Source organism: Oncorhynchus keta, chromosome 2 (genome assembly GCF_023373465.1).
Source record: "Oncorhynchus keta strain PuntledgeMale-10-30-2019 chromosome 2, Oket_V2, whole genome shotgun sequence".
NCBI lineage: Eukaryota > Metazoa > Chordata > Actinopteri > Salmoniformes > Salmonidae > Oncorhynchus > Oncorhynchus keta.
In genome coordinates this window covers 49,316,991-49,341,597 of record NC_068422.1, presented here as the reverse complement: position 1 = coordinate 49,341,597, position 24,607 = coordinate 49,316,991, and the positions used below count along the sequence as shown (strand labels likewise).

General features: G+C 41.7%; 2 protein-coding genes across 12 annotated transcripts in view; one reads left to right on the top strand and one right to left on the bottom strand.

Moving 5' to 3' along the window:
* Positions 1-8,513, top strand: part of dennd10 (DENN domain containing 10) — an 18,012-nt gene extending 9,499 nt beyond the window's left edge. For all 7 annotated transcript variants that reach the window (XM_035799708.2, XM_035799698.2, XM_035799726.2 and 4 more), the window contains 8 exons: positions 104-300; positions 406-485; positions 583-731; positions 876-987; positions 4,628-4,728; positions 5,110-5,217; positions 5,382-5,476; positions 5,703-8,513. In XM_035799708.2, the coding sequence (XP_035655601.1) occupies positions 104-300; positions 406-485; positions 583-731; positions 876-987; positions 4,628-4,728; positions 5,110-5,217; positions 5,382-5,476; positions 5,703-5,870 (1,010 nt within the window). In that variant the 3' untranslated portion in view covers positions 5,871-8,513. The remainder of the gene's footprint in view (positions 1-103; positions 301-405; positions 486-582; positions 732-875; positions 988-4,627; positions 4,729-5,109; positions 5,218-5,381; positions 5,477-5,702) is intronic.
* On the bottom strand, positions 7,739-24,607 carry sfxn4 (sideroflexin 4). Of its 5 annotated transcripts, none has more exons than XM_052478202.1 (15): positions 24,525-24,542; positions 23,922-23,987; positions 23,222-23,281; positions 16,346-16,408; positions 16,224-16,253; positions 14,419-14,473; positions 13,977-14,002; positions 13,717-13,770; positions 12,290-12,352; positions 12,114-12,182; positions 11,707-11,797; positions 9,791-9,906; positions 9,617-9,702; positions 9,275-9,392; positions 7,739-9,180 (listed from the first exon to the last, which is right to left on the bottom strand). In XM_052478202.1, exons 4-15 carry the CDS (start codon positions 16,361-16,363, stop codon positions 9,103-9,105), a joined length of 804 nt encoding a protein of 267 aa, XP_052334162.1. In that variant the 5' UTR covers positions 16,364-16,408; positions 23,222-23,281; positions 23,922-23,987; positions 24,525-24,542; the 3' UTR covers positions 7,739-9,102. The 5 variants fall into 5 exon arrangements, with proteins under 5 accessions (XP_052334162.1, XP_052334158.1, XP_035655503.1 ...); XM_052478198.1 differs by lacking the exon at positions 24,525-24,542 and adding an exon at positions 24,179-24,376; XM_035799610.2 differs by lacking the exon at positions 23,222-23,281 and having other exon boundaries at positions 24,525-24,607.

Genomic DNA, 24,607 nt, shown 5'->3' with positions numbered 1-24,607 from the left:
AAATCTTGAGAACAGTTCAATTTAAATATATATTGGTAATATTTGTAATAATGAGTTGTGAAAGTAATATGACATAGTATACTCCCATTCTTCCCCCACACAGAGAAAGACGTGAATGCAGACACCTTGTGGGTGTGGTGCTATCCCTCAGTCAGTGCTGAGCTCCGGGAGGTCCTGCTCAGTAAGTGCTGTCTCACACAGGACAGCCAGGGCCTGAACACCTTTGTGTTCGGCCAGTTCTGCCGTACCTGGTACTACATATCCACTGTAGAGGTACAGGAACCTACCGCCCTAAAGAAGGTACAGTTAGTTTAGAAATTCTCCATTCATTGAAAAAAACATTAAGGTGTTGAAGGCCTAATGATTATAAGTTCTATTATATTGCTCATATTTCTCTCTCTTTAGGTCACACATTTTTCATTAGTTGTCACAGCAAAGGACTTCAACCCTGAGAAGTATGCGGCATTCAGTCGAGTACTATGCAGGTACAACATACTGCACTAATGCATCCCCAATGCCAAGTGTCTGCTTATTTAATACTTCCCCAAAAATGTATTTCTTAATGTCTATTTTATCATTCAGAATGTACATCAAACATGGGAGCCCAGTGAAAATGGTGGAGGGTTACATTGCAGTCCTCACCAAAGGCATCTGCCAGAGTGATGAGAATGGCTCCTTTCTCATCAAGGACTACGATGTCAGGAAGGCCTACTTAGCAGGCTCAGTGAAAGGTAAAACGTGTACTTAAAACAGTTATCACAGTATAAGGAAATGATTGTTGATACAAGGTGCTTGACACTGTCAAGATTTCTTAATGGCATGCAAAGAAGCTGATTGCCAGGATTAGGTAGACTATCTTGTGATTACTGTTTCAGATGTGGTGTCCCAGTTTGGGATGGAGACCATCATCCTGTACACAGCTCTTATGCTAAAGAAGAGGATTGTGGTCCATCACCCTCGGATTGAAGCACTGTTGGAGTTCACAAGGTGACTAAGGCAAATGAGAAAATGCAGTCAAGGTTTGAGCTTTGACAATCATAATTGTTACATTACGGTGGGCCAAAAACGATGGCAATTTAGAATATTCAATATACTTCATTGTATATTGGACTTCATTGTCGAAGTGGATAACCATAACATTTTCTGAAAGAACAATATCATTTTGATAGCCTTTAGCCGCACCCTGACTCTACTCCTCCTCTGTTCCGCGGGTGATGTGGAGGTAAACCCAGGCCCTGCATGTCCCCAGACACCCTCATCTGTTGACTTCTGTGATCGAAAAAGCCTTGGTTTCATGCATGTCAACATCAGAAGCCTCGTCCCTAAGTTTGTTTTACTCACTGCTTTAGCACACTCTGCCAACCCTGATGTCCTTGCTGTGTCTGAATCCTGGCTTCGGAAGGCCACCAAAAATTCTGAGATTTCCATACCCAACTATAACATTTTCTGTCAAGATAGAACTGCCAAAGGGGGAGCAGTTGCAGTCTACTGCAGAGATAGCCTGCAAAGTAATGTCATACTTTCCAGGTCCGTACCCAAACAGTTCGAACTTCTAATTAAAAAAATTAATCTCTCCAGAAATAAGTCTCTCACTGTTGCCGCCTGCTACCGACCCCCCAGCTGTGCCCTGGACACCATTTGTGAATTGATCGCCCCCCATCTAGCTTCAGAGTTTGTTCTGTTAGGTGACCTAAACTGGGATATGCTTAACACCCCGGCAGTCCTACAATCTAAGCTAGATGCCCTCAATCTCACACAAATCATCAAGGAACCCACGAGGTACAACCCTAAATCTGTAAACAAGGGCTCCCTCATAGACGTTATCCTGACCAACTGGCCCTCCAAATACACCTCCGCTGTCTTCAATCAGGATCTCAGCGATCACTGCCTCATTGCCTGTATCCTCTATGGGTCCGCAGTCAAACGACCACCCATAATCACTGTCAAACGCTCCCTAAAACACTTCTCCGAGCAGGCCTTTCTAATCGACCTGGCCCGGGTATCCTGGAAGGATATTGACCTCATCCCGTCAGTTGAGGATGCCTGGTCATTCTTTAAAAGTAACTTCCTCACCATCTTAGATAAGCATGCTCCGTTCAAAAAATGCAGAACTAAGAACAGATATAGCCCCTGGTTCACTCCAGACCTGACTGCTCTCGACCAGCACAAAACATTCTGTGGCGGACTGCAATAGCATCGAATAGTCCCCGCGATATGCAACTGTTCAGGGAAGTCAGGAACCAATACACGCAGTCAGTCAGGAAAGCAAAGGCCAGCTTTTTCAAGCAGAAAAAGTTATGGGACACTGTAAAGTCCATGGAGAACAAGAGCACCTCCTCCCAGCTGCCCACTGCACTGAGGCTAGGTAACACGCTCACCACCGATAAATTCATGATAATCGAAAACTTCAACAAGGATTTCTGTTCGCTGCTCTGGCTCCCCAATGGTGGAACACACTCCCTCACGACGCCAGGACAGCGGAGTCAATCACCACCTTCCGGAGACACCTGAAACCCCACCTCTTTAAGGAATACCTAGGATAGGATAAAGTAATCCTTCTCACCCCCCTTAAAAGATTTAGATGCACTATTGTAAAGTGGCTGTTCCACTGGATGTCATAAGGTGAATGCACCAATTTGTAAGTCGCTCTGGATAAGAGCGTCTGCTAAATTACTTAAATGTAAATGTAAATTTCTCAACGGCTGGCCATGCCTTCCTCCTGGCCACTCAAACCCCCCCCAGCAGATGTTCTGAAAGAGCTGCAAAACCTGGACCCGTACAAATCAGCTGGGCTTGACAATCTGGACCCTCTATTTCTGAAACTATCCACCGCCATAGTCGCAACCCCTATTACCAGCCTGTTCAACCTCTCTTTCATATCGTCTGAGATCCCCAAGTACTGGAGAGCTGCCGCGGTCATCCCCCTCTTCAAAAGGTCTTCGAAAGCCAAGTCAACAAACAGATCACTGACCATCTCGAATCCCACCGCACCTTCTCCGCTGTGCAATCTGGTTTCCGAGCCCGTCACGGGTGCACCTCAGCCACGCTAAAGGTACTAAACGATATCATAACCGCCATCGATAAAAGACAGTACTGTGCAGCCGTCTTCATCGACCTGGCCAAGGCTTTCGACTCTGTCAATCACCATATTCTTATCGGCAGACTCAGAAGCCTCGGTTTTTCTAATGACTGCCTTGCCTGGTTCTCCAACTACTTTGCAGACAGAGTTCACTGTGTCAAATCGGAGGGCATGTTGTCCGGTCCTCCGGCAGTCTCTATGGGGGTGCCACAGGGTTCAATTCTCGGGCTGACTCTTTTCTCTGTATATATCAATGATGTTGCTCTTGCTGTGGGCGATTCCCTGATCCACCTCTATGCAGACAACACCATTCTGTATACTTCTGGACCTTCCTTGGACACTGTGCTATCTAACATCCAAATGAGCTTCAATGCCATACAACACTCCTTCCGTGGCCTCCAACTGCTCTTAAACGCTAGTAAAACCAAATGCATGATTTTCAACCGTTCGCTGCCTGCACCCGCACGCCCGACTAGCATCACCACCCTGGATGGTTCCGACCTACAATATGTGGACATCTATAAGTACCTAGGTGTCTGGCTAGACTGTAAACTCTCCTTCCAGACTCATATCAAACATCTCCAATCCAAAATCAAATCTAGAATCGGCTTTCTATTTCGCAACAAAGCCTCCTTCACTCACGCCGCCAAACTTACCCTAGTAAAACTGACTATCCTACCGATCCTCGACTTTGGCGATGTCATCTACAAAATGGCTTCCAATATTCTACTCAGCAAACTGGATGCAGTTTATCAAAGTGATATCTGCTTTGTTACTAAAGCACCTTATACCACCCACCACTGCGACCTGTATGCTCTAGTCAGCTGGCCCTCACTACATATTCGTCACCAGACCCACTGGCTCCATGTCGTCTACAAGTCCATGCTAGGTAAAGCTCCGCCTTATCTCAGTTCACTGGTCACGATGGCAACACCCACTCGTAGCACGCGCTCCAGCAGGTGTATCTCACTGATCATCCCTAAAGCCAACACCTCATTTGGCCGCCTTTCCTTCCAGTTCTCTGCTGCCTGTGACTGGAACGAATTGCAAAAATCGTTGAAGATGGAGACTTTTATCTCCCTCACCAACTTTAAACATCTGCTATCTGAGCAGCTAACCGATCGCTGCAGCTGTACATAGTCCATCGGTAAATAGCCCACCCAATTTACCTACCTCATCCCCATACTGTTTTTATTGATTTACTTTTCTGCTCTTTTGCACAACAGTATCTCTACCTGCACATGACCATCTGATCATTTATCATTCCAGTGTTAATCTGCTAAATTATAATTATTTGCCTACCTCCTCATGCCTTTTGCACACAATGTATAGACTCTTTTTTTTTAATCTACTGTGTTGTTTATAGTTTACTCCATGTGTAACTCTGTGTTGCTGTCTGTTCACACTGCTATGCTTTATCCTTGCCAGGTCGCAGTTGTAAATGAGAACTTGTTCTCAACTAGCCTACCTGGTTAAATAAAGGTGAAATAAAAAATAAAATAAAAATGTATATTAAATGTATGATTTAATTGTATTCTCCTCCCCCAGAGCTCTTCCAGCTCTGACATGGCACAGGAAAGACTGGTCCATTCTGCACCCTTATGTCCACCTGACTGACAGTGAGCTGGAGAATCTCAGGACATGCACTGGTGAGGATGTCTGGATCATTAGATCCACATTACAACAAACTGATTCAGACTTGGGTGTGTACATTAAACACCAAAGAGAAGAAAATGGACTTAAGGGAGGGACTTCCTGGACATGTTCATTTTCTGTTGCAAAACATTTTAAAATGTTTTCCTTTGCATGTCCTAATGAACACAACCCAGATATTGAACCCAACCCATTGTGTCCCAACAGTCAGTTCTTCACTGACAGACACAGGAAGACTCATGCAATAATTGACCTGCACTGAATTCATTTACATGCCTGATGTTCATTAAGAAATATGTTCCTTGGAGATTTTCAACCCAGTGTTCAGTTTGAGTACCCACCATCTGCATTCACCCATATGCTCACTGTCTCTGCAGGATATGTGGCAGGATTTGTTGACCCACAAGTGAGCAACAGACCAGACTTGTTTGATGTGTATGTAAACCTCCCAGATACTGAGATTACCGTATCCCAGAGTGCCAAAGGTGGGTGTCACAATTAGTATATTCTTCCTATGAGTGTAGAAGACAAAGTGAAGAATGATGTTTACATTTTTTTTTTAAATAGAGTTTTACCTCATTATTCTCATTATTCCAATGCAAGCATCCACCATTTCTTAAACACTATAACGTCTCTACCACACTACCAGATGCCATGGCTATGGGAAAGTTGCACAAAGACATTGGCCTCGTCATTGTCCAGTCTGCAGAGGATGCTGATAGAACAGATGGGCAGGTTATCAAGGTGAGTTGAAAGCATACATGACATCCTTTCCATTTGTCCATCTGTGCTCAGAGATAATGTTTGGGATGTCTATTCAAAGACTTAGTATTTTATACAATTTGAGATTATACATGTAATGAGATGTTATAGAAATGTAATACATAAGTATTCAGGTATTTAGCACAATTGAAAAAAAAAAAAAAAGCTGTCTGTTTGCTATGATGACTGAAATTCAACCTGTTTCCAGGACATTTCCATAAAGACGAGGGAGATCCTTGCTAACCTGGCGTCCTTAGCTGAGGACTGTGAGAACTCTAAAATCACCCTGGAGACCTTAAAGCAGCGTCACTTCCCGCCTGCTACCGAAAACTTCTTGTTCCACTTGGCAGCTGCTGAGCAGCTTCTCAAGATATGACCCTTGACCTCCTACATCATCTGGTGTGAGGTCACTCTGAATATTAGCATGGGTATTCATCTATGTAATTATACATACAGTGCATTCGGAAAGGATTCAGACCCCTTGACTTTTTCCACATTTTGTTACATTACAGCCTTATTCTAAAATGTATCAAATAGTTTATGTATAAAAAAAACTGATATCACATTTACATAAGTATTCTGACCCTTTACTCAGTACTTTATCAGCGATTACAGCCTTGTGTCTTCTTGTGTATGACGCTACAAGCTTGGCACCTGTATTTGGGGAGTTTCTCCCATTCTTCTCTGCAGATACTCTCAAGCTCTGTCAGGTTGGATGGGGGAGTGTCACTGCACAGATATTTTCAGGTCTCTTCAGAGATGTTCAATCGGGTTCAAGACCGGGCTCTGACTGGGCCACTCCAGGAAATTCAGAGACTTGTCCCGAAGCCACTTCTGCATTGGCTTGGCTGTGTGCTTAGGGTCATTGTCCTGTTGAAAGGTGAACTTTCACCCTAGTCTGAGGTCCTGCGCGCTCTGGATCAGGTTTTCATCAAGGATCTCTCTGTACTTTTCTCCGTTCATCTTTCCCTTGATCCTGACTTGTCTCACCGTCCCTGCCTCAGAAAAACATCACCACAGCATGATGCTGCCATTACCATGCTTCACCGTAGGGATGGTACCAGGTTTCCTCCAGACGCGACGCTTTGCATTCAGAGAATCTTGTTTTTCATGGCCTGAGAGACTGTAGGTGCCTTTTACTCAGGCGACTCTACCATAAAGGCCTGATTGGTGGAGTGCTGAAGAGCTTGTGGTCCTTCTGGAAGGTTCTCCCATCTCCACAGAGGAACTTTGGAGCTCCCTGAGTGATCATCGGGTTCTTGGTCATCTCACTGACCAATGCCCTTCTCCCCTGATTGCTCAGTTTGGCCGGGCGGACAGCACTAGGGAAGAGTCTTGATGGCTCCAAACGTCTTCCCTTTAAGAATGATTGAGGCCACTGTGATCTTGGGGACCTTCAATTCTGCAGACATTATTTGGTACCCTTCCCCCAGATCTGTGCCTCAACAAAATTCTGTCTCGGGGGCTCTATGGACAATTCTTTTGACCTCATGCCTTGGTTTATCCTCTGACATGCACTGTCAAATGTGGTACCTTATAGACAGGTGTGTGCCTTACCAAATCATGTCCAATCAATTGAATTTACCACAGATGGACTCCAATCAATTTGTAGAAACATCTCAAGGGTGATCAATGGAAACAACAGGATGCACATGAGCTCAATACCGAGTCTCATAGCAAAGGGTCTGAATATTTATTTACACAAAGTATTTCTGCTTTTTATTACATATACATTTGCAAACATTTTAAAATATATATGTTTTGTCTTTGTCTTTATGGAGTATTGTGTGTAGACTGAGGAACATTTATCCATTTTAGAATAAGGCTGTAACATGAAACATGGAAAAAGTCAAGGGGTCTGAATACTTTCCAAATGCACTATGTTGCAGTAAGAAAGAACCGTGCGCTTGCATTCAAAGTTTTGATTTGGTTTGTGGGGACAACAGTAGCCAAAATGCAAAAATGTACTTTTATACTTCACAACTAGTATAATGTGCTGCTATAGCTGTTTGATGTCAATTTCATCAAATTCAGTTGTTGTATGGCAGCTTAGTTTGATGAGTGGCCAAGTTTCATACATTTTGTCCACATATTGTGGAAGTTGAAACCACAAATATGCCACAGTGGCATTTTAATGGTTAAGGTGAATGGGAAACACTCAGGTGTTATGTATCACACACTATTGCATTCCTGACTCTTAACAATACTAAAAGTCTACTTGTCATTATCTGTGACAGAAAAAAATAATTGATAAACATTTTCTTTATTGTAAAGTATTCTTGACAATACAATAACAAATACCTAAAATATTGGTGCTATGGGCAATATGTGAAATAGGGCTAATCCATTGAACACTGGCGAGGTACGTGTTTGGTTGTAGTTACTTTGTCTTACTGTTATATGAACATGGTTGTCTTGTTCCCCAGGTGCAGAATGTATTGGCTGGGAATATAAGCACTGCGGTGTCTTAAACTGTCTAATAAATCACGTAGCCCTAGCATTACATAGCTCAGGAATCCAAGATTATTTTAAGACTTAACAGAATAATTTGAGGTCTCAAGAACCATGATTTATCCTCTTAGATTTCAGAATAAAAGTAAGAGATGCATGGCAAATGAGAAATATGTAGTTTGTCATTTTAAAATCATTTATCTTAACAATGTGTTGTCGATTCTTATGAATAAAGTGCCAAAATGGAACTAATATCTTTGGGTAATGCAATATAAGGAATCACTCATGTTTGGGTGTTGCTCAGATGAGAGAACAGATAGCATTTTTTCTAACCTTGTGTCCTCAGTTTGATAAGCAGGAGACCGATTGCCAAGGGTGGAGGCATAACGGATATGTGTCCTCCCTAGAAAGCTGTCAGCTATTGTTAGTTACTGGAGCAATTTCTTTGGTTTTGTATATGACCATTATGTCAAATGATGTTGCATACCTATTTGTTACTGTAATATGACATTGTTATTGATATTTTGAAAACAATGTAATTTATTGTTTCACTTCTTGGGCAATTCTACCCTTGTTCTCAAAGGCTCGTCTTTGTGCCTGAATAGATTCAATGAGACACTAACGTTGCGTGCACTACGCATGTCCTCATCTAGGTTTTAGGAGAGATTCAACTAATCTATTTGAAATTTCTGGAATATCCTACTTGTTCTAAAAAATACATGTAAGTATCTGTGCTGTCAAGAAAATCCACACTTTAAAAAATGAAAATGTACATGTCAATTTAACTAAAATAATGGAGTAATATGATTTGCTTTTGTAAGATCAAACTTGTAAACCAAATCACTAAACTTGAAACGTGAACAGCTGTACGAGGAAGGGCATTGTTAAACTCATGATTACAATGAATTTGCAGTGCATTGTTAATTTACATCCACTTACAAGTTGCAGCTATTAAATTCAACTGAATCGAAAAACATGGACTCTGTCCTTTATCAATTTGTAATTAATTATGACTGAATTCATCATCCTAGTGTATGAAGCAACACTGCATCCCGTGGCCGTAAAGGTTACTTCTCGTGCTGCCCAGTCAGTGAAGTCACACGGACTTGGTCCTCCTGCTCCCACACTGCAGTCTGCAGAGCTTGTTTGCTGGTGCCTCAGAGGCCCCTGTGGTAGAATAGTTCACCACTTACTGCTGCAGTCTGTAATTCTTTTTCCAGCTTTTCCTTTTTGATCTGTAAAGCAGAGAGAATAAAAATGTTGAGTTGCAGTATGTTTGGGTTTTGGAAAACGCACAGTAAATACAGTATTAATGTATCTAAGTCCTACCGTTCCAAGCTGTGGATAGAGACTGAAGGACACTGGGATCATCAGGCCCAGGACTATCGCAGTGCTAATGTGACGTATAGGAGCCACCAGCAGGGGGCTCCTTTGCAGAAACCTTGCCCTGAAATGACAGAAAAAAGAGAGTCAATTTGTTCATAGCTTGAAATCAGAAAAACTAATTATTTGCTGGATTAAAGCACATATTGTATTAGTCATATCATAGGCAATATTAGCAAAGCTGTGTCACCAACTATTTATAAAAACAGACTAGCTAACCTTATATACTCAAAGACTTGAACAGGTCATAGTGGGAAATGCAGCCCCAGCACAAGACGAGTGACTTACTTTTGCAAGAGGAAAATAAGAAGATTAGGAACAGCAGCTGTAGTGCCTAACAGAGCAGCCCTGGAGAGAGCAGTCTCCCTCACCGCCTAACCAGGAAACATGGCAGCGATCATTATATTTAAAAAAGAGCCTGCTGATGCCTTTTTATTTTACTTAAAACTTTTTCCCGCTCACCTTTGCTCCAGCTGCCTGAGAGATTCCAACAGAATTCCCATTGGAATCAAACACCTGGATTCCATTCTCAGACTCCTCACTTCTGACAATGACCACATTGAAATAGGCCAGGGAGGCTATGGGATAAAGCACAGAACTGAGAAAAGGAACACCACCCTATCCATAAATGTGGATAAGGGCTTCAGAAAACACCCTTTGATCAATAAATCTATCAACAAGTACTTTGTTCATAAGACACAATCAGTGTTACACTGGGGCACTGATTCCGGATAGAAATGGTAACAACGTTCATCTAAAATTGGTATTATGATCATTCTTTGTAACGGTACCCTGATGTCCCAGATTTTTTTAAATTTCACCTTTATTTAACCAGGTAGGCCAGTTGAGAACAAGTTCTCATTTACAACTGACCTGGTCAAGATAAAGCAAAGCAGTGTGACACATACAACAGTGTCACACATGGAATAAACAAACATCGTCAATAACAATATAAAAGTCTATATACAGTGTGTGCAAATGAGGTAAGGGAATAAATAGGCCATAGTGGCAAAATAATGACAGTTTAGCAATTAAAACACCGGAGTGAGATGTGCAGAAGATGAATGTGCAAGTAGAGATACTGGGGTGCATAAGAACAAATAAATAAATAACATAATGGGGATGAGGTAGTTGGATGAGCTATGTACAGGGGCAGTGATCTGTGAGCTGCTCTGACAGCTGGTGCTTAAAGTTAGAGAGGGAGATATGGGTCTCCAGCTTCAGTGATTTTTGCAATTCGTTCCAGTCATTGGCAGCAGAGAACTGGAAGGAAAGGCAGCCAAAAGGAGGAATAGGCTTTGGGGGTAAGACCAGTGAAATATACCTGCTGGGGCACGTGCTACAGGTGGGTGCTGCTATGGTGACCAGTGAGCTGAGATAAGGCCGTGCTTTACCTAGCAAAGACTTGTAGATGACCCAGGGCCAGTGGGTTTGGCAACGAACATGAAGCGAAGGCCAGCCAACGAGAGCATACAGGTCGCAGTGCTGGGTAGTATATGGGGCTTTGGTGACAAAACAGATGGCACTGTGCTAGACTGCATCCAATTTGCTGAGTAGAGTGTAGAGAGGCTATTTTTGTAAATGGCATCGCCATAGTCAAGGATCGGTAGGATAGTCAGTTTTATGAGTGAAGGATGCTTTGTTGCGAAATAGGAAGCCGATTCTAGATTGAATTTTTGATTGGAGATGCTTAATGTGTGTATGGAAGGAGAGTTCACAATCTGACCAGACACCTAGGTATTTGAAGTTGTCCAGAAATTCTAAGTCAGAACCGTCCAGACTAGTGATGCTGGACGGGGCAGGCAGCAATCGGTTGAAGAGCATGCATTTAGTTTAACTTGCATTTAAGATCAGTTGGAGGCCACGGAAGAGTTGTATGGCATTGAAGCTCGTCTGGAGGTTAGTTAACACAGTATCCAAAGAAGGGCCAGAAGTATACAGAATGGTGTAGTCTTTGTAGAGGTGGATCAGAGAATCACCAGCAGGAAGAGCGACATCATTGATGTATACAGAGAAGAGAGTCAGCCCGAAAATTGAACCCTGTGGCACCCCCATAGAGACTGCCAGAGGTCCAGACAACAGGCCCTCCGACTTGACCCACTGAACTCTGCCTGAGAAGTAGTTGGTGAAACAGGCGAGGCAGTCATTTGAGAAACCATTGAGAAACAAAGGCTGTTGAGTCTGCCGATAAGAATGTGGTGATTGACAGAGTCGAAAAGCTTGGCCAGGTCGATGAATATGGCTGCACAGTATTGTCTCGTATCGATGGCGGTTATGATATCGTTTAGGACCTTGAGCGTGGCTAAGGTGCACTCAGATCACTTACTTTCAGTGCACTTTTCAAGTGAGAAATAGTTTTCCAAATCCTTAGCACTTACCTGAGAGGGGTATTGGTAATACAGACCTAAAAAACATCTGGACAGCTGGGCTGCTCATGCTAAGTCGCTGTATGACTATTTGAGGAATTGCCTGAAACACAGGTAAAGTCAAACCTGGTGTCATCTTGATGATCAAACATGCTCTGACAGCCATCATCTTTTTCAAATTTAACTAGGCAAGTCAGTTAAGAACAAATTATTATTTACAATGACAGTCTAGGAACAGTGGGTTAACTGCCTTGTTCAGGGGAAGAACGACAGATTTTCACCTTGTCAACTCGGGTATTCGATCTAGCAACCTTTCGGTTACTGGTCCAACGCTCTAGCCACTAGGCTACCTGCTGCCCCAATCTACAAGTATGTCATTAACCAAATACATAACATTTTTAACCAGTAGTGGTACTCACCCCTGCACATGTTGCATATGCAACTGATCCGACAATCAACAGACCCTGCTTCAAAGAGGTCTTAATGCCCTGATGGAGAAAATACATGATACGCATATTAAAAAGAAAAAGTAGATAACAGAGCAGTGTGGGATGACATAATTGGGCAAAAATAAGGTAATTTCTTTACTATTTACCTTGTCAGAAGATGTGTTTCTGTTTGCATGATTGAATCCAGCGCTGTAACTCTGAAGCAAAAACTACAGAAATATTTTTCTTAGTGAACAATATTGAGTACCAGGCAGTGGCGGTCAGTGATGTTTAAGATGAGGGAGGACAATTTTTTTTATGAGCATGGCCTTTTTCTATTACAGCATATTGAATGACTGTCAATCATATTCCATTTACCCAGTTCAACATAACGTTGATAGGTTTAGGCTACTACTCATACCTATCATGAGCTTGCAACAACCTGGCCTATGAATGAAAGTTTACAACGTAGGTGCACAGGTTGAGAGAAACATTTGAATAATCAAGGTGACAGACAGTGACACTTTCAAAAACTGCCTTGCACACTCTTGCCTGCATCTAGCTGATCTAGGGTGTAATCATTAGTCCAACAGTTGCAAACCAGTTTCTATCAGACAAATTCCCTTTTGCTCCGTTTGCTTCCATTTAAGAAACGTTTTTCAAAAGAATCAGCAGTCCTCTAACAGACTCCCATCCAGAGCGACCCACAGAAGCAACCAAGGTCAACATCCTGCTCATGGGCACATCGACAGATCTCCCACAAGGTCAAAAAACGGGGACCCGAACCAGCGGCCCATCAGCCACCGCCCCAAGTTTCCGACTGCCAGGCCACCAGCCCTCTAAGACCACCCCCCACAGTTCCCCAAGAGCTGCCGCTTAACCATCCGAGAATGAGAGTGTGTGTATGTGTATAAATACTTTTACTAAGACTGACCTGGTCTCTCCAAATTTCCCAACCGTACTATTTCTAGGGTCAATTTTAGATCAATCAACCATTCCTGAACCTGAAACCAGAAACAGGCTATCCGAGGGCAATACCAAAACAAATTGTCTATTGATTCTGTATCCTCACAACAAAATCTGCAGCGCTGCGATGATTGTACGCCCCAAATATTCAACATTTTGTTGGTGGCAAGAATTCTGTACAATAATTTTAGATGCCAAAAATAAATCTTGCAGCTGTTCAACTATTGTCTTTCTCTCTTTGAGTCAACTACTCACCACATTTTATGCACTACAGTGCCAGCTAGCTGTAGCTTTCAGTACTACATTCATTCTCTGTTCCTTTGATTGTGGACAAAATGTCAGTTCATGCTGCAAGAGCACTGATAGATTGGAGGACGTCCTCCGGAACTTGTCATAATTACTGTGTAAGTCTATGAAAGGGGGTAAGAACCTTAAGCCTCCTATGTTTTGTTTTGAAGTCAATATACCCAGAGTGCTGTTAAGTCAACTATAGACTTTCATTGCAAAACAGGGTTTCAATAAATTATTTCAGTGAAGAGGATGGTCCTCCCCTTCCTCCTCTGAGGAGCCTCCACTGGTACTTGGTTATGATTATATCAGTTGATGTGATCATCTACAAGTCCCTTACCTGCCAGAATAGAGCTGGTTTGACTCCACTGTGTGGCAAAAAGCTGGCAACAACCTGAAGGAAAATGAAAAGTATGTTAATCAACCACTAGTGTGGTGAATATGAGATATCAATTAATTTGAAATAACCATGAAATTGAAATACACCAGCTGTAATTGCTATGAGAGTTTTAGGGTGATTATTAAAGTACAAAAATTAACAAGTTAGAGTAAAAAGTGATACACCATGAAATAAAATGTAATAAAATGTAAAACACTTACCAAAGGGGCTGATATTGGTAAAAATGCTAAAAAAATAATTAAATGAAAAATGCCGTTAAAAGACATCATGATTTTGTTGCCCTTATTTTCTGTAAAAAGCTAGTCTCTCAACCAGGGCTCTCCAACCCTGTTCCTGGAGAAGTACCATCCTGTAGGTTCACTCCAACCCTAATCTAGCACAGCTGATTCCAATAATTAGCTGGTGGATAAGATGAACCAGGTTAGTTCCAACTGGGGTTGGAGAAAAAAAACCTACAAGAGAGTAGCTCTCCAGGAACCAGGCTGGAGACCCTGCTCTAGACAGATGGGCTGCCTCCCACAATGTTACCCATGTTTGTTGCCCTAGTCTGCGATTTCTAAGACTGGCTTGACTAATGTAACAAAGCACAGAGAAAAGAACTAGGCTACGATCAGACATTTCACTTGATTAATTAGACAGTACCTTGAGGACGGAAAACAGCTGGAAGTATAGCACCAGTACTAGCATGAACAGAAGACTGCAGAAACAGAGATATCAAAACGTTGGAAGATATCAAAATAAATGCCATAATCAAGCCATAATGTACACTACCGTTCAAAGGTTTGGGGTCACGTAGAAATGTCACATTTTTTGTCCATTAAAATAACATCAAATTGATCAGAAATACAGTGTAGACATTGTTAATGTTGTAAATGACTATTGTAGCTGGAAACAGCAGATTTTTAATTGAATATCTACATAGGCGTACAGAGGCCCATTATCAGCAACCAACACTCCTGTGTTCCAATGCCATGTTGTGTTAGCTAATCAAAGTTTATAATTTTAAAAGGCTAATTGATCATTAGAAAACCCTTCTACAATTATGTTAGCATAGCTGAAAACTGTTGTTCTGATTAAAGAAGCAATACAACTGGCCTTTAGACAAGTTGAGTATCTGGAGCATCAGAATGTGGGTTCGATTACAGGCTCAAAATAGCCAGAAACAGAGTTTTTTTTCTGAAAATCGTCAGTCTATTCTTGTTCTGAGAAATGAAGGCTATTCCATGTGAGAAATTGCCAAGAAACAGAAGATCTGGTACAACGCTGTGTACTACTTCCTTCACAGAACAGCGCAACCTGTCTCTAACCAGAATAGAAAGAGGAGTGAGAGGCCCCAGTGCACAACTGAGCAAGAGGACAAGTACGTTAGTGTGTCTAGTTTGAGAAACAGACACCTCACAAGTTCTCAACTGGCAGCTTCATTAAATAGTACCCGCAAAACACCAGTCTCAACGTCAACAGTGAAGAAGCGACTCTGTAATGCTGGCCTTCTAGGCAGAGTTGCAAAGATAAAGCATTCTCAGACTGGCCAATAAAAAGAAAAGATTAAGATGGGCAAAAGAACAGACACTGGACAAAGGAACTCTGCCTAGAAGGCCAACATCCCGGAATCGGATCTTCACTGTGGACGTTGAGACAGGTGTTTTGCGGATATTATTTAATGAAGCTGCCAGTTGAGGACTTGTGGAGGCGTCTGTTTCTCAAACTAGACACTAATGTACTTGTCCTCTTGCTCAGTTGAGCACTAGGGCCTCCCACTCTTTCTATTCTGGTTAGAAACAGTTTGCGCTGTTCTGTGAAGGGAGTAGTACACAGCGTTGTACGATATCTTCAGTTCCTTGGCGATTTCGCGCATGGAATAGCCTTCATTTCTCAGAACAAGCATAGACTGATGAGTTTCATAAGAAAATTATTTGTTTCTGGACACTTTGAGCCTGTAATCGAACCCACAAATGCTGAGGCTCCAGATACTCAAATTGTCTAAAGACGGACAGTTTTATTGCTTGTTTAATCAGAACAGTTTTCAGCTGTGCTAACAATTGCAAAAGTGTTTTCTAATGATCAGTTAGCCTTTTAAAATGATAAACTTGGATTAGCTAACACAATGTGCCATTGGAACACAGGAGTGATGGTTGCTGATAATGGGCCTCTGCCGACCAATGTAGATATTCCAGTATTATTATTATTTTGTAAATCAGCCGTTTCCAGCTAGAATAGTCATTTACAACAATGTCTACACTGTGTGTCTGATCAATTTGATGTTATTTTCAATGGACAAAAAAAAGTTATTTCAAAAACAAGAAAATGTCAAATGTGACCCCAAACCTTTGAACAGTAGTGTATAATGTTATAATTTTTCAATTCGCACTGATGATAGACAGTTTGTTTCTGTACAAGCCAGATTTAGTACAGGTTGTAGACTTAGCTGGTTGTAGTATCTCACTTACAAGAGAAAGTACCCATGCTGCATCTCCAGCCTAGAGGAAACAGAACTTGATTTAAAATGTGTCAAATGAAAACATTTGCCATGATGATAGAAAAACTTACCTTGTGAGCAATTTTAGCCTACCTTTTCATCTTGCACCATTCCCTCCACACTTCCAATGAGTGAGTGGGCATTTTCGATTTCAGCCTGAGAAAAAGAAAAACCTAATTTCAATATACATTTTTCACCTTTGTGAGCTACAATTCATGGTGCTTGAAATTCTCTGTGCAGCAAGAACACATAGCAAAAGAGATCTGTGACATAGCCCCAAATGTGACTCAGTGGGGCCTCCTGTGTGAGTGAACTGTTTAGTCTACTCTAGTTCCTTACTCATGGTTAATTTGTGTGTACCCCTTTAAACTTCGGTAAAATATGTCTCACTTTTGAACGGAAAGGTCTAGCAACGAGCGGTTTTCTGCATTGTAAAGGTGCAACCACAGACAACGCCATGCTCTGTTTGTTAGTAAGACACTGTGGTACTGCAACCTGGTCTCAAAGCATTTTGTATTATTCTGTAAATTAATCTGAGACACTCCATTTATGTTACATTCCGTGTGGTATGTATGAATTGTTACAAATAATAATTTTATTTATATGTAATGAATTTGCAAAAAGTATGATATGTTACGAATTCTAGATAGGTTGCTAAAGTTAGCTAGGCTAGGGGTTAAGAGTTAGGGTTAAGTTTAAGAGTTAGGTTAAAGGGTTAAGATTAGGGGAATGGCTAGCTAAAAGGATTAAGGTTAGCTAAAAGGGTTAAGGTTAGCTAAAAGGGTTAAGGTTAGGGTTATCTAACATGCTAAGTAGTTGAAAAGTTAGTAATTAGCTAAAATGTTCTGTGATGAGATTCAAACTTGCAACCTTTGAGATGCTAGACGTTCGCGTTATACCCCTTTCATTTTTCTTATGTAACCATACCAAATGTAACACACCATACTAAATATAATGTCCTGGATTTATATACGTAATAATACGAAATGCTCTGAGACCAGGTTTGTTACTGCAAAGCCGCAGACCTTCGCTAATGGTTCTCACAGGCAAAGTAAAATTATACAAATAATTTTGCTTGTGATGTGCACCCCTCAAATGATACAACTGTAACAACAGTTACAGTTGTATGTGGTCCTTCTGTAGCTCAGTTGGTAGAGCATGGCGCTTGTAACGCCAGGGTAGTGGGTTCGATTCCCGGGACCACCCATACGTAGAATGTATGCACACATGACTGTAAGTCGCTTTGGATAAAAGAGTCTGCTAAATGGCATATATTATATATTATAACAGCTCCTGCGCACTGGACTTGAAACAAAGATGCAGATGTAACCATGTGTGCCATTCAATTAATTACCTGAGCGGCACTGGTGCGCCCAAGTCAAAAACCGACATTAATGTCACTGGTCACGTTTTTAAGTGAGTGTTAATTTAAAAAAAATCAAGATTAGGAAAGGTTTCACAGCACACCTGAGTTCCTCAAGGCACACCAGTGTGCCGCAGCACACCGGTTGAAAACCACTGGTCTACTCTACAGCCTTAAATACAATTTATGCTTGCTCTGGCAATGCAATTCGGAGGCTCCGTAAAGAGGGTTAACACAATTGCAGAGCCTCCAGAGGCCCAATCAAACTCTGTACCGCATTGCTGTGTGCCTCCCAAATTTTGTAACAATGTGGAGGGCTCCGTATACCTCTGCATTGACATGGTTGGTTGACGGTAGGTGGGGACGGGAGGTCCTGTATAAACAAACTCACTTCCTTTACAACAGCTCTGCTCTGTAAAGCGCAAGAAGCAGGAATTCTCTGACTTCTACAGAAGCCGCATAGCAAAAAAATGCTGTACAGCAAGGATTGCGATGCGGCCACCGAAGAAGTCAGAGCATTCATACTTCTTGCGCTTCCTGGAGCAGAGCTGTTGCCAAGGAAGGGAGTTTATTTATACAGGACCTCCTGCTCCCACCTACTATCAACCAGTCATGAAAATGCGGAGCTATACGGAACCCTCTCCGTTGTTACAAAATTTGGGAGGTGTGCGTCTATGCAGTTCGGAGCTCGATTTGGCCTCCCAAAGCCTCCAGAGGCTACGCAATTGCATTTCACACCCTCCGTACGGAGCCACGGGATTGCATGGCCAGAGCAAGGTTAAGTTGACTTTTTGCAAAGTGGACCTTTGCGGGACAGTCAATGTTTTAACGCCTGCAAGTTCAAGTCTAGTCAAATAATGCACTAAATGAGCCTAACGTTAATCCTTATAGTCCAAGGACCTTAAATGTTCTGTTTAAAACTTCAGGGATAGCCCCCTTTTTTTTCAAATTTCAGGACCTGAAGGATATGCATATTCTTGGTAGCATTTGAAAGGAAATACTGACGTTCGTAGAAATATGAATTGAATGTAGGAGAATATAACAATAGATGTGGTAGAAGAAAATACAAAGAAAGTTTGTTGTATTTTCTTTCTACCACCATCTTTGAAATGCAACAGAAAGGTCCCAAATCTAGCCATCACTCTGGTTGTAATTCCGATGGTGTCCACAAGAGGGCAGCGGTGTATGTTTCAGACTCATAACTTGAAGTATGAGCAAGCTACGTGACATTTAGTATGAAGTCACCCAGGTACATTTGGGAAAATTGTGAAGGACACATTTAAATTAAAATTTTCTACAAGAATATCGTAAAATCTGTATACTTGGACTTTGATTTAGCTTTTCCCGTATTAGGAGCCATATTGTAAGTTCAACATTTGCAAAAACACCCAGTTTTCATAACTCTCCATATTCTTGCAATTTTTGTCCAAAAGGAAAAGGCTTGCTGCCGCACAAGGTTAGCAGCCAAACGTTGTGACAGATATGGGGTTTTTCCAGCTCATTGGCCATTTAGCTAGCTTTGTTTTACCCCGATTGGTGCTTATTTGACAACGTTACAGTCAATCAAGTGAAGACCGCCCGTGTCATCGGTCAAATATGGTGTCATAAAGGATATACTACACCCCTAATGATACAATGAAGTCTGGTTATGTTCTAGGATCTCTGAGGAATAAAATAAACGTGATTTGACTGGATGAAACAACGTTTAGGGTTAAATTCACAGATTCCTTTCTTTGCAAATTGAACAAGTGGAAATACAAAATTTATCGTGCATGCTATATGGACCTTTTTTAGGACATGAAAAAGGATTTTATCTAACAAAACAACACTTCGTGTTATCTCTGGGACCCTTTGGATGATGCATTCTGAAATTTGTTCTGATTTAAGTACACATTTCACCTTCAGAGGTGAATTTATCAAACCTATCGCAGTGGGGGGAAAAAAAGTGTTTTGTTGTTAGGAGCTCTCCTCAGACAATAGCATGCCATTTTTTCACAGTAATAGTTACTGTAAATTGGACAGTGCAGTTATATTAACAACATTTGTTGTTTCTCTAAAATCTGTGATCGTGACACGGCGCTGCATTATTTACAACTGCCTAGCCCTAATTAAAGGTGAATTGGCTCTGGAAGCCAAAACAGCCAAATACTCCATCTCAAATCAAATCTTATTGGTCACATACTCATTTAGCAGATGTTATTGCGGGTGTAGCAAAATGCTTGTGTTTCTAGCTCCAACAGTGCAGTAATATCTAACAAGTAATATCTATTAATTTCACAACAATACACACAAATCTAAAGTAAAGGAATATATAAATACTTGGACGAGCAATGTCGGAACGGCATAGACTAAAATACAGTATATACACACATGAGATGAGTAATGCAAAATATGTAAACATTATTAAAGCGACTAGTGTTCCACTATTAAAGTGGCCAGTGATTTCAAGTCTATGTATATGGGGCAGCTGACTCTAAGGTGCTAGTGATGGCTATTTAACAGTCTGATGGCCTTGAGATAGACTGGAAAAACAGCTTCTCAGTCCCAGCTTTGATGCACCTGTACTGACCTCACCTTCTGGATGATAGGTGAGTGAACAGGCAGTGGCTTGGGTGGTTGTTGCCCTTGATCTTTTTGGCCTTCCTGTGACATAGGGTGCTGTAGATGTCCTGGAGAGCAGGTAGTTTGCCCCCAGTGATGTGTTGGGTGGACCGCACCACCCTCTGGAGAGCCTTGCGGTTGCAGGCGGTGCGGTTGCCATACCAGGGTGTGATACAGCCTGACAGGATGCTCCCAATTGTGCATCTGTAAAAGTTTGAGGGTTTTAGGTGCCAAGGCAAATATTTTCAGCCTCCTGAGGTTGAAGAGGTGCTGTTGCACCTTCTTCACCAGACTGTCTGTGTGGGTGGATCATTTCAGTTTGTCAGTGACGTGTACACCGAGGAACTTGAAGCTTCCCACCTTCTCCACTGCGGTCCCGTCGATATGGATAGGGGGGTGCACCCTCTGCTCTTTCCTGAAGTCCACGATCAGCTCCTTTGTTTTGTTGACATTGAGTGAGAGGTTATATTCCTGGCACCACTCTCCCAGGGCCCTCACCTCCTCCCTGAAGGCTGTCTCGTCATTGTTGGTAATCAGGCCTACTACTGTCGCATCGTCTGCAAACTTTATTGACTTGGAGGTAGTGCGTGGCCACGCAGTCATGGGTGAAGAGGGAGTACAGGAGGGGGCTGAGCACGCACCATTGTGGGATTCCTGTGTTGAGGATCAGCGAAGTGGAGGTTTCCTACCTTCACCACCTGGGGGCGGCACATCAGAAAGTCCAGGACCCAGTTGCACAGGGCGGGATTCAGACCCAGGGCCCCGAGCTTAATGATGAACTTTGAGGGTACTATGGGGTTGAATGCTGAGCTATAGTCAATGAACAGCATTCTTACATAAGTATTTCTCTTGTCCAGATGGGATAAGGCAGTGTGCAGTACAATGGCGATTGCATCGTCTGTGGATCTATTGGGCGGTAAGCAAATTAAAGTGTGTCTAGGGTGTCAGGTAAGGTAGATGTGATATCTGTTCCTTGATTAGACTCTCAAAGCCCTTCATGGCGACAGAAGTGAGCGCTACGTGGCGATAGTCATTTAGTTCAGCTACCTTTGCTTTCTTGGGTACAGGAACAACGGAAGCATGTGAGGACAGCAGACTGCGATAGGGATTGATTGAATATGTCCTTAAACACTCCAGCCAGCTGGTCTGCGTATGCTCTGAAGACGCGGCTAGGGATGCCATCTGGGCCGGCAGCCTTGCAAGGGTTAACACGCTTCAATGTCTTACTCACATTGGCCACGGAGGAGAGCCTACAGGCCTTGATAGCTGGCCGCGTCAGTGGCACGGTTATCCTCAAAGCTGGCGAAAAATGTGTTTAGCTTATCCAGAAGCAAGACAACGGAGTCCGCGAAGTGGCTGGTTTTCCATTTATAGTCTGTGATTGTCTGTAGACTATGCCACATACATCTCATTCCTGAGCCGTTGAATTGCGACTCCACTTTGTCTCTGTACTGACGTTTTTCAGGTTTGATTGCCTTACGGAGGGAATAACTACACTGTTTGTATTCAGCCATATTCACAGTCACCTTGCCATGTTTAAAATACGATGTTTCGTGCTTTCAGTTGTGTGTGAATGAGTCCATCTTTCCATGGTTTCTGGTAGAGGTCGACCGATTATGATTTTTCAATGGCGATATCGATTATTGGAGGACCAAAAAAAGCTGATACCGATTAATCTGACCATTTTTATTTAAATACAGTGGGGCAAAAAAGTATTTAGTCAGCCACCAATTGTGCAAGTTCTCCCACTTAAAAAGATGAGAGGCCTGTAATTTACATCATAGGTACACTTCAACTATGACCGAAAAATTAGAAGAAAAAAAAATAAAGAAAATCACATTGTAGGATTTTTTATGAATTTATTTGCAAATTATGGTGGAAAATAAGTATTTGGTCACCTACAAACAAGCCAGATTTATGGCTCTCACAGACCTGTAACAATTGGTGGCTGACTAAATACTTTTTTGCCCTACTGTATATAGTTTAAATAATGTAAAAACAGTGTTGGGGAACTAAAAGTGCAATATGTGCCATGTAAAAAAAGCTAACGTTTAAGTTCCTTGCTCAGAACATATCAAAGCTGGTGGTTCCTTTTAACATGAGTCTTCAATGTTCCCAGTTAAGAAGTCGTAGGTTGTAGTTATTATAGGAGTATTTCTCTATATACCATTTATATTTCATATACCTTTGACTACTGGATGTTCTTATAGGCACTATAGTATTGCCAGCCTAGTCTCGGGAGTTGATAGGCTTGAAGTCATAAACAGCGCTGTGTTTCAAGCATTGCGAAGAGCTGCTGGTAAGGAGGAAAATGCAGTTTGAATAAATGCTTACGAGCCTGCTGCTGCCTACCACCGCTCTATCAAATATCAAATCATAGAATTAATAATAACATCTCCTATACAGTTTCCAGGGTTAGAATAGTGCAGAAGTTGTCATATGCTGAGGCAGTGAAGAAAGTAGAGTAAGATAGGTCAATGGGGAGGGATCCTGAGAGGAGTGGTGTGAGTAGTACACCTGTACCACTACAGAGGGATAGGCCAACAAGTGATATATTTTTCAGTAAGATCAGATGTTTATCATTTATAGCAATGGTTATCAACTGTACTGCAGGGATGGAATGCAAGTCGCAGAAAATTGAAGTTATGGTGGCAGCTGCAGAGAGGTATTTGGGTGTACGAGACTTGACATCAGAAGAGTTACAGGGTGTGTTAAGTGGAGGTGTCCCATCCTTTCAGGTTGTTGGCATGAGGTAGGAATAAATAGATTTAAATAGTGGAGTGGTGTAGTGGTGTTTTTGATTTTTTGTGAGTGTGTGTTAGATGGTAGAGTATTTGTTGGTTTATTTTTTTCAAGCAAAGTATAAGGGAGTTGTACTCCTGTCTAGTTGGTGGCGGTAATGCAACATATTGGATGCCAACCGCTGTTAAACCTCATCGAAGAAAAAGGCAGCTTGGCTGTCGAAACTTTGGTTATACAAAATATTGCACCTTTTCTTTTTACACCTGCTACTGAAGAGAGAGGAATGCCTTGATCACAGGTGACATAGATAGCAGCCCAGGTATCTGAAAATGCATGATCTAAGTGATTGATAGTTGGTATTCAGCCGTCGTAAAAGTATGCCTTATTTACTTTGAAGAATCAAACAAAATGTAAAATACACAACTGATATATTGTATTAAAGTCATGTGGATAGATGGATAAGCAGTAATGGACAGTCACTACCATCATGGGTCTTATTAATTGTTGTACTCTGTGTTGTTATAGCATGCAACCTACATAATGCACTTAATGTTTAAAAAAAAATCTAAACCGAAAACCATTTTTTTAATCATCGAAACGACCTCAAAGCACTACTTGCTCAGCACTACAGATAGCTAATTAGCACAGGTCCTCCCTGTATTATGTAAACAAGCCCTGTAACATCGAAATACGGCCATGTGTGAATCCTAACCCTATAAAAAAAAAGTGTGTATCAATTTAACCTTTTGTTTTAGAAAAACGACATCGCTAATATGAAAGATACGGTCTTTATGCATCCAAAACTGTACAGCAAGAGAAGAGACGCCTTCGTCCAATGACGCGTATGTGTACTGGAACGGAGAGTAGTTCAAATCCAGCTAACGGTTCTCTCCACAATCGAGTCACATGTGGAGTTTACAAAAAAATGTAATAATTCATAATTCACATTTCCTGGATACTCACATCAGAGCAGAGCAAGGAACTTGGGTCAAGAATATTAAACCAGAGGCGTAGTCGACTGAGGAATGTCTGAAAAATAAATTACATGCATTTAAACACTTCAGATCAACAATCATTCCAAATATGCATTCTGAAGGCTTACTACATACAGTATGTTAGTAATTGCTAATCTAATACGTTGATGGATGGGATATTCACCTTGCCCTCGTTTTTCCAATAAAGCAAGTTAATATCCATTTGAAAAAGCAAAGACTACCCACAATGTCACAGTGAATTATTGGTGTATAGGTTACATATTTTGTTTCATTATTTTAAGAAATGTAGAAATAACTCCGTTTGAATTGTACGTGTCTAGGTCAAGTTCTATGTACAATTTACTTCCGGAGTTGATCACATGGCAGGGAGCGTTTGCCATGTTCACGAGAGTCAGCCTGAGCTGGGCAGTGCGCAAATTGGCAAGCACAATGACCAAAATTAAGAAATCTGCAGATAGCGAACCAGTTTATATTACGCCTGCTACGTTAAGTTACTGGCTAACAAATATATATATATATTCTTTCCAAAGGTATTTTACCTAGATAGATAAATTATTATTAAGCAGCCTACCTGCGCAAAACATTTGTATGACGCCCTGAAATACCGCACTGCTGTAGACACTTATTTTAATTGTGTTTGCGGATCGCATCCAA

Bases quoted from the DNA above. Each gene is read 5' to 3' on its own strand.
- sfxn4 (XM_035799592.2), bottom strand. From the start codon at position 24,155: ATGGATATTAACTTGCTTTATTGGAAAAACGAGGGCAAG. The intron at 14,474-16,223 runs GTAAGTGAGATA...CTGTTTCTGCAG, and splicing joins CAGCATGGGTACTTTCTCTT to TCTTCTGTTCATGCTAGTAC. The intron at 13,771-13,976 runs GTAAGTGTTTTA...ATTTTCCTTCAG, and splicing joins TACCAATATCAGCCCCTTTG to GTTGTTGCCAGCTTTTTGCC.